We start from the raw sequence: 9501 nt of genomic DNA on the forward strand, positions 1-9501 counted from the left end.
CGAACGCGAAGTCCTTCGCCGGGTTCCTCACGTCCGTCGTGAGCTCCCGCGAGCGCGAGGACCGCGAGCTCCGCCAGGCGGCGGACGCGCGCCTGGCGGAGCTCGAGTTCGGCGACCGCGACTTCCACAGCGCGTAAGGTTTTCTTCGCGGGCTGTAAAGGGTGGTGTTGTGGGTGGATAAGGCGTCCGGCGAGCGCGGGACGACGGCGGTACGCGTCGGCCGCACCATCCGCCCATCGAGGCGGGTGTGGAAGGCGCGGGCGCGTGCGGGTCGACGTCGCACGTGAAGTACGCGTCGCTCGCACTGCTCGCACTGAAAGTTGAAGCCGATATTGACTTGGGAGAGCTCTTCGATGGTCTCTCAGTAGACGCGAATCCACTAGCATGGCGCGCCTGTATGACTACAGCAAATGGGACAAAATCGACACGGACGACGCGAGCAGCAGCGACGACGACGACGGCGAGGTCGTGATAGAGAACGACTGGGCGGAGGAAGACCGGCCGCCGCCGCAAACGGTGACCGACGTCGCCGCGCTCGCGGACGCCGACGACCGCCGGCCGCCGCCGCCGCCGGAGCCCGTCCCGAACGTCGTGCACGGGCCGGAGCTGCCGCCGCCGCCGCCGCCGCCGCCGCCGCTGCCGCGTTGGGAGGTCGACGGCCTGCCGGCGACGCTCGTCGAGTGCGAGGCGTGCGACGTCGAGAATGAGAACGCGCGCGGCGAGCTCGAGGAGCTCTGCCGCGGCTTCCTCTGGGTGCCCGGCATCCGCGGGTCCCAGCGCGGGGGCTTCGCGCCGCCGGCGATCCGCGTCGAGACGGGCCCGGTCGCGGCCGCGGGCGCCGTCGCCTTCGCGACGCGCGCGCCGGACCGCCTGCCGTCCTCGAAGAAGGACGCCACCCGGCTCGCCTTCGCGGCGGCGCTGCCGCACGTGCGCGCGCGCATGGCGGGCGTGCCGCCGCTCGAGGGCACGAAGAAGCAAAAGGCGGCGGCGCGCGCCGCGGCGACGCCGCGGACGCGGCTCGAGCTCGCGGGCGCGGCGCTCGGCTGGGACGCGCCGGAGTTCGAGGGGAAGACGTGCCGCTGGGGCAAGGCGGACGCGCGCCGCTCCTCGACGGCGCCGAACAACCGCGAGGGCGGCGACGTCGCGCAGCTCGCGGCGCTCGTCGCTCTGCGCGCGATGGAGGCCGACTACGGCGCGGGCGGCGCGGCCGTCGTCGACGCCTTCGTCCGCCAGGCGCAGGCGCCACCCGAGCCGGTGCGCGCGCCGCCGCAGGACGGGGGCGTCGAGGAGGCCAAGGAGGAGCCGCCGCCGCGCGCGACCGCGGCGCGCGCGGCGCGCCCGCCCCCAGTCGGCGGCGGCTCGTCGGTGCTCGACGTCGCGGCGCGCTGCTGCGGCGGCGACGAAGACGCGGGCAAGGGCCGCAACAAGGGCGGGCGGCCCATGAGCGACGACGAGATCGAGCGGTTCCGCGCGGCCGTCGTCGGCCTCGAGGTCGCCTGGGGCGCGGACTCGCGCGGCGTCGTCGAGGGCGTCGAGCGGCCCGCGGACGAGCTTCGCGTGCGAGGCTTCGGGTCCGCGGGCGAGGCGCCGACGGTCGCGGCGTGGTGGGAGGCCGTCGGCGGCGGCGAGAAGTTCGGCGTCAAGGCCGCGGCGACGGCGCTCGGGAGCGGCGACGGCGACAAACTCGCGGCGGAGCTCTGCCGGCGCCGCAAGCTCAGATTCCCGGCGTTCCCCTGCCTGGCCATCGCCGGCGGCTCCCTCGTGCCCCTGGAGCTCGCGACTCTCGTCGACGGGGGAGCGCCGGTGGACGAGGACGACGACGCGGCCGCGCGGCGCGCGGCCGCCGCGGAGGCGCGCGCCGCGGCCGACGACGCGGCCGCCGCGGGGGCCGCGGCGCTCGCGGCGCGGGTCGTGCTGTGCCTGCGCGCGGGCCGCGGCCGCGTGAACCTGTCGCAGTTCGCGGACGCGCTCCGCGACCGCGGCTTCGCGGCCCTTCCGGGGACGCGCGGCCGCCGCCGGCAGCTCGAGGGGCTCGCGGCCGCGTCGGGCGGCGCGTTCGCGGTCGTCGCCGACGCCGCGTCCGCGTGCTGGGTCGAGCTCGGCGACGGCCAGGACTACGCGGCGCCGCCGCCGATCGCCGCGCCGCCGCCGCCGGCCGCCGTGTTGCCGCCGCCGGCCGCCGCGCCGCCCGTGCCGCCGCCGCCGGCCGCCTTCGCCGCGCCGGTCGTCGCGCCGCCGCCGCCGGCCGCGCCGTTGCCGCCGCCGGCCGCGGGCGCGGAGGACTGGCTCGGCGACGAGGACGAGGACCTGGGCGCCGTCCCCGGCGGCGCGCTCGAGCGGCTCCGGACCATCGGCTGGGGCGACGCGGCCTTCGACGCGGCCGCCGCGACGCACCGCGCCGACGAGCCGGAACGCATCCTCAAGTTCCACCAGCTCCTGGGCGCGGAGCGGCACCGGGCGGGCGTCGAGCCCCACGACGACGCCTGCGCGTGCTTTTGGCTCCGCGTCGACGGCGTGGGCTTCCACAACTGGAGCCCGCGGCGCGGCGTGACGATGCCCTACGACGGCCGCGTCCACGGCGCCTTCGTCGCCGCGGCGCGCCGCGCCGTCGCCGACTTCCGCCGCCACGGCCTCGATCCCCTCGCCGCCTTCACGGAGAGCGACGAGATCACGTTCTTATTTCGGGGCCCGGCGACCACGGCCGGCGGCGCGTCGGACCCGCGGCGCCGCCTCGAGACCTTCGCCGCGGCCGTCTTCACGTCGGCCTTCGCCGCGGCGCTCCCGGGAGAGATGACGGACGGGGGCAACGACGGCTTCTTCGACGCGCGATCGTTCGCGGCCTCGTCGAACGCCGCGGGCCTCGCGGCGCTCGTCTGGCGGCGCCTCGACACGACGCGCAACGCGAGCTCCCAGGCGCTCCGCCACCTGCACGACGTCACGATCTGTGTGGAAATCAAATCTTCAACCCGACTTCAATGTGCGCGTAATTGAACGGATTGCGCCGGAATCTTCGGCTGAGCTTCGAGAGCTCGACGAGAGCAATCGATTCGTCCAAAAGTCAGCCGAATCGACCTCGATTTGACCGAGCTCGAGAGTTCTGAAGTTTGGTGGGGATAACCCAGCTCACTGGTTGATTTCCACACAGGTCACGATCACGCCGGGCAACCACAAAGAGCAGCGCGGGCGCCTCGCGGCCCTCGGGACGCCGTGGGCGTCGCTGCCGCCGGAGCTCCGCTACGGCACGCTCCTCCTCGCCGGCGACGACCGCACCCACAACGTGCGCCTCCGCGTGCCGCGCACGGCCGACGAGGCGCGCGTCCTCGACCGCGCGGTCTTCGACGAGCAGCGCTGGACCGACGCGCTCCACGGACCGCACCCGCGAGCGCGCGTCTAGTCGGAAGAGTCGGCATCTAAGTTCGTCGCTTCTTACTTGAATCTTAGTCGTGCGCCTCTTCCTGCGCCTGCGCGAGCGCCGCCGCTGCCGCTTCCTCGTGCGGTGGCCCGACGACCATCATGAGCAGTGGCTCGGACCAATTTTCGCCCTCCGGCTTCTCCTTATGCCGCAAGTTGCACAACTTTTCGTCATCGAGGATGAGGCGCCCGTCAAATATCAGTTGAGCATCTGCGGGACACGATTCGCCCCTTGGCGTTTTGCGTAGTTTGTCGTAGATACCTCGAACAGAACGATTGCAGTTCTCCAAAATGATCAACTCAGGGCCACTGGGAATCAAGCGCAGATGCATGATTCGCATGCGTGGTAGCACGTCTAGCTTTGGCAAACGCAGTTTGAGCTGATTTATGGTCTGCGGACAACAACTCGCGCACGGGTTGAGCTCGAATGTGGGAGGGGGGTGAACTAAATCAACACGCAGACGCTTGAGCTTCGGACATCTGTCTGGAAGGAGCAGAAGCAGCGGCTTCGCCACAGAGCATTGTCGCAAGTCAAGGTGAACAAGCCCGCTGTAAAATCGCGTCGCACATTCGAATGCCGTGTCCGCTGACGCGAACGCGTCGCTGCCACAGCCGGATACACCGAGGAGCCGGCGCAACGATCCCACCGATTCTTTCTGCGCGCGGAACCGGCGCATGTCTTGGCAGAATGTGCGGTCGAGACAAGCAACCGAGGCCGCGACATCGAGATGCGCAGCGATAAAATCGAGGACCGAAATGGGTCTCAACAGCCGATCATCTTTTGGCACGAGGCGCGCGGAGCGCGCGGGGGGCGCGGGGGGCGCGGCCTCCTTGTCCTTGAGCGTCGTCACCATGCCGCCGCGCGCCTGTTGCCCGCGGGGTGTGCCTGCAAGATGATGTTCAACCTATAGCCGACTGCGTACGCCTCTGCGTCGTGCGGCGCTTCATGCGGCTTCCACTTCTACCGCAAGCCCTTACTCGGGCGCGAACGCGCGCTGGAGGTCCTGATGCAGCGGCCCAGGCTCGCGGTGCGCGCGTTCCGTCGCCCGCCAGCCCTCGATCTCGTCGGCGGACGACGGCCCCGGCGGGACGTCTAGAGTCGGTAACGAAACGAAAACTGGGAAGCCCCTTCCCCGCCCTAGACGAGGCCCGAGCCGTCGTCGAGGTCGAGGTCGTCCTTGGCGCAGAGGGGCTCGACCTCCTCGCCGCAGAACTCGGCGAAGTGCTTCGCGAGGCCCGTGGCCACGGCGAGGCGGTGGAGCCTCGCGCGGAGCTCGTCGAACACGCCGGGCTTGCGGGGCTTGTCCTTGCTCGTCAGGTGGTCGTCCTGGGCGTCGACGTCCGGCGGCTTGTAGAGCTTGAGCGCGAGGGACGAGAGGACGACGCTCAGGCTCGAGAAGACCATGCACGCGGCCGCGGCGGCCGGCGGGAGCCGCGCGCGCGTCGCCGGGTAGAAGGCGCCCGCGGCGACGGGGATGAGGACCATGTTGTAGCACGAGGCCCACAGGAAGTTGAGCTTGATGCGCGTGTAGACCGTCTTCGCCAGGTGCAGCGACACGACGACGTCGCGGAGGTCGTTTTTCACCAAAACGACGTCCGCGGCCTCGATGGCCACGCGCGTGCCGTTGCCGATGGCGATGCCCACGTCGGCCTGGGCCAGCGCCGGCGAGTCGTTGATGCCGTCGCCGACCATGGCGACGCCCCGGTGCACGCGCTGCAGATCCGCGACGCACCGCTTCTTCTCCGCCGGCAGCGCGCCCGCGCGGACGCGCGCGGGCCGCAGCCCCAGGTCCTCGGCGACGGCGAAGGCCGTCGCCTCGTGGTCCCCCGTGAGCATCCAGACGTCGACGCCGCGCCGCCGCAGCGCCCGCAGCACCGCGCGCGCCTCGGGCCGCGGCGCGTCCGCGACGGCCACCGCGCCGACCACCGAGCCGTCGAGCGCGACGAAGACGGCCGTCTTCGCCGCGCGCCGCCAGCCGGCGACGGCGTTCCGCAGGTCCGGGTCGTCCAACCCCCGCTCGTCGACGCCCGCGTCCCGCATGAGGCCCAGCGAGCCCACGGCGAGCGCCCGGCCGTCGGCCAGCGCGCAGACGACGCCCTTGCCCTCGCGGTCCTCGGCGTTCGACACGGGCTCCGTGCCCAGCTTGCGCACCGCCGCGGCGTCGATCAGCGCCTTGGCGATGGGGTGCGCCGAGTGCTGCTCCGCGGCCGCCGCGAGCGCCAAGACGCGGTTCTTCGCGACGGAGCCCAGCGCGAACTCGCCCGCGAGCTCCGGCTGGCCCGTCGTCAGCGTGCCCGTCTTGTCGAGGACGACGCAGGACACGGCCTGGGCCGCCTCGAGCACGGCGCCGCCCTTGACGAGCACGCCGTGCCGCGCGCCGACGCCCGTGCCGACCATGACCGCCGTCGGCGTCGCGAGGCCCAACGCGCAGGGGCACGCGACGACGACGACGGACACCGCAAAGAGCAGCGCGAAGAGGAACGGGTCCCGCTCGTCGAGCCAGGCGTCGGGCATGGCGCCGCTCCGCGCGTAGGCGTACCAGCCGAGGAACGTGCAGGACCCGCAGAGGACGATGAACGGCGTGAACTTGGACGCGACGGCGTCGGCAAAGTGCTGCACGGGCGCCTTGTTGAGCTGGGCGTCCTCGACGAGCTTGGCGATCTGGGCGACGGCGCTGTCGCCGCCCGTGCGCTCGACGACGACGGCGAAGGCCCGGCCGCGGTTCACCGCGGACGCGAAGACGGCGGCGCCGCGCTTCTTCTTGACGGCCGCGAACTCGCCCGTGATGGCGCTCTCGTCGACGTGGGCCGCGCCCTCGGCGCCGGCGAAGGCGCCCTCGTCCTCGACGAGCACGACCAGACCGTCCGCGGGCACGGCCTCGCCGGGGAGCACGCGCGCGACGTCGCCCTTGCGGAGCGCGTCCGCGGGGACCGTCGACGCCGCGGACTTGGCCGCCTCCGCGCGGAAGGCCCGCTCCAGCGCGGGCACGCCCGGGTCGCCCGGCGGCGCCTTCAGCAGCGCCTGGGCGGCCCGGGCCATGGCCTCGCCGCCGCCGAGGAGCTTCGCGTCCGTCGGCCGCAGGGCCAACAACGCCCCCACCGCGTCGGACGTCTTCATCTTCGCGCGCGCCTCGAGGAACTTGCCCAGGCTCACGAAGGTGATGAGCATGGCCGCCGTGTCAAATAGTAAATGCTCGTGGGACGCGTCGAAGAGGCAGCAGTCCACCAGGGACGCGCACGAGTACGCGAAGACGAGCGACGTCGCCAGCACCACCAGCAGGTCCATGCCCAGGTTGCCCACGCGCACGCCGCGCCACGCGGAAACATAAAACCGCGCGGCCACAAAGACCTGGATCGCGCCGCCGCAGCCCGCGGCGACGGCGGCGACGCGCGTCATCTTGCCGTGGCAGGCCACGGGATGCGCCTGAGCAGCACAAGGGTGATGCAACGTCGCTTCAACGTGAGTGTTCCGCGCGCGCGCGTTTCGGAAACAGCACCCACGCTTCGAGAGCGCTCCGAGAGATGATCGCTCGTCCAAAAATCAGCCGAAACGAGTGGAAATCGGCCGAGAGAGGAGCCTTTGAAGTTGGGAATTTCGCACCCTTTTCCTGCCACGGGATGCGCCCAGAAGTCGCGCGTCGCCGCCATCGCCGCGAACCACTTCGACAGCACGATGGGCAGCGTCAGCGCGGCGGCGGCGCTCAGCGTGCGCCGCCAGCCCGCGACCTCCGCCGCCGCCGACTCCGCGAGCACGGACTCGTCGCCCGCCGCGACGGACGCGCGGAACCCGAGCGCCTGGACGACCTCGATGAGCTCGCCCGGCCGCAGGGGCCGCCCGGCGAATTTCACGCGCGCCTTGTGGGTCGCGACGGAGACGACGGCGTCGGCGACGCCCGCGAGCTCGCCGAGCGCCTTCTCGACTTTCGAGGAGCACGCCGCGCACGACATGCCCTCCACCCGCAGCACCACACTCCCGTCGCCCCGCGCCGCGTCCGTCTCGCAGACGTCGCAGCCGAATCCCGCCCGCCGCACCGCGCCCGCGATGGCCTCGGCGTCCGCGCGCGCGTCGAAGCGCACGACGCAGCGCTCCGCGAGGTACGCGACGCGGCAGGAGACCACGCCGGGCAACGCCTCGCACGCGGCCTCGCAGGCCTTGGCGTCGCGCGCGGACTTCATGCCCCGGACGCGCAGCTCCGCCTCGCTCGCGGGCGTCGCGCTCTCGAGGAGCGGGCTCACGCCCGCGGCCTCGCCCCGGGGCGGCGGCGCGCCTCGGTCGACGGCCGCGTCGAAGCCGACGCACTCGACCGCGTCGACGCAGGCCGCCTCGTCGACGCCCTCGCCCCAGACCCAGGCCTTGGCCTCCGGGTAGGACACCTCCGCGCGGCGCACGCGGCCCACGGACCGCAGCGCGTTCTGCACCGTCGTGCCGCAGCTCTGCTGGCACATCATGCCCTCGACGCGCAAAACGACGCAGGGCACCTCGCCGAGCTCCATGGCCGCGCGGTCCTTGTCCTGGCTTCCGAGGGCGCCGCGCGTCTGCTCTTCTTCCCCCCGGCCGGCGGCGTCGGCGTTCGCGACGATGTGGGAGGTCGCCGCGCGTCGTCGTCTCGGTCGGTGATGGATCTCCACCGCAGCCGATGATGATGTTCCTCGGCAACTGCACACAACTTTCAAAGGGTTGACACGGACGCCCCACGGGACGCCCCCCTCCGCCGCCGCCGCCCGTCTGTAGACGACCACGACGAAAGATGCTAACGTGCGACGAGTCGCGGTGGGGTGTGCAAAAAAAGCGGCGAGGTGACGACGAAAGCAGGTTGGATGTCGATCGAGGGTGTTCGCGAGCACCGTGACGAGGCGAGGAGGCTTAGAGGCCTCCCGGGAGGCGGAGATGGCGGCCTGTCATTGCGGCCGCCGAGGCGCGTGTCGCGCCGCACCGAGGAATCTCCTCGGCAGGCAGCGCAACAGCGATGGTTGCTCGTCGGCCGGCGGCGGCGCCGCGGCGGCCACCGGTCGCGCCGCGGGCGCCGCCGCGGCCGCGGCGGCTTCGCGGCCCTCCGCGGACGGCGGCGCTGCCTCCACGGCCTCGACGGCCGCCGCTGGCGGCTCGGCGCGCGCCGGCTCGGCGTGCGGCGCCTGCGCCTCGGCGGCCGCGACGGCCGCGGCGGCCGCGGCGCGCGCCGCGGCCGACGAATCCAAGCGCGCCGTCAGGCCGTCCAGCATGGCCCCCAAGCGGCCCTCGTCCAGACCCTGGGGCTGGTACCAGCTCGCGCGCCGCCACTCCGTCCGGACGACGCGGCCCGGCGGTTCGAGCAGCCGCTCGAGGCGCCGCTCGAGGGCGCTGCGCGGCGCTCCGTCGACCTCGTCCTTCGTCTCTTCCACATACTCCCGGTCCGCGGGCAGCGACCGACGGGGCGCGCCGGCGACGTCGCTCCCGCGCACCATTCACCGCCGCGTTGGTCTCACATGCGCACCGTGGCGGTAGAACGCAGTAGAAGGCAGTAAGTAAGGCAGCCCCTCCCTTGGTGTCATATGAGACCCCTACGAATCCGTAGAGCCAATAGTGACCACAAACCCTAGCCAAGATATTTACCCACTGCAACGTCGACGCAACGGCCCTCAGAAGAGGGCGTCGTGCTTCTCCCCGAGCTTCTGCGCGAGGTCGTCGACCTTGCGGCTCGAGGCGAACTTGCCCCGCAGGCCCGGGAGCTTCCGGCGCACGCTCGCGAAGAGCCGCTTCGCGTCGTGGCACCGGCGGACGCGGTCCTCGCGCGCGATGTCCACGGGGCCGGCGACGTCCGCGCGCGTCGCGTTGGCGACGAACTCGCCGTAGAGGTCGAGGGTCGACAACACGCCGGCGAGGGCGAGGGCGACGTGCTTCGGCGCGCGCCGCGCGGCGGCGTCGTCGCCCGGCGCCGCGGCGCCGTGCGCGTCCAGCAGGCCGTCGAGGAGCCGCCCGAGGTCCAGCGCGTCGTCGAGCGTCAGGCTCGTCAGGTCCACGCGCCCGAGGAAGTCGGCGGCGAGGGCGTAGGCGGCGCAGGGCCCGTCGCCGCGGTCCTCGGGCCGCAGCGCGCGGAACGCGGCGCCCGCTCG

The 9501-nt window shown here is 72.7% G+C and overlaps 2 protein-coding genes across 2 annotated transcripts; one reads left to right on the top strand and one right to left on the bottom strand.

The window, feature by feature from the left end:
• Positions 1-384: 384 nt before the first annotated feature.
• AURANDRAFT_67909 (hypothetical protein) lies at positions 385-3394 on the top strand (the record flags this gene model as incomplete). Its single annotated transcript, XM_009043469.1, has 2 exons — positions 385-2946; positions 3146-3394. The coding sequence occupies 2 exons, from the start codon at positions 385-387 to the stop codon at positions 3392-3394; spliced, it is 2811 nt and encodes a 936-aa protein (XP_009041717.1).
• Positions 3395-4549: 1155 nt separating this feature from the next.
• Positions 4550-7587, bottom strand: AURANDRAFT_33869 (hypothetical protein; the record flags this gene model as incomplete). Its single annotated transcript, XM_009043482.1, has 4 exons — positions 4550-6226; positions 6260-6319; positions 6401-6808; positions 7027-7587. 4 exons carry the CDS (start codon positions 7585-7587, stop codon positions 4550-4552), a joined length of 2706 nt encoding a protein of 901 aa, XP_009041730.1.
• Positions 7588-9501: the final 1914 nt, after the last annotated feature.

The sequence above is a fragment of the Aureococcus anophagefferens genome, assembly GCF_000186865.1.
Source record: "Aureococcus anophagefferens unplaced genomic scaffold AURANscaffold_55, whole genome shotgun sequence".
Lineage (NCBI taxonomy): Eukaryota > Pelagophyceae > Pelagomonadales > Pelagomonadaceae > Aureococcus > Aureococcus anophagefferens.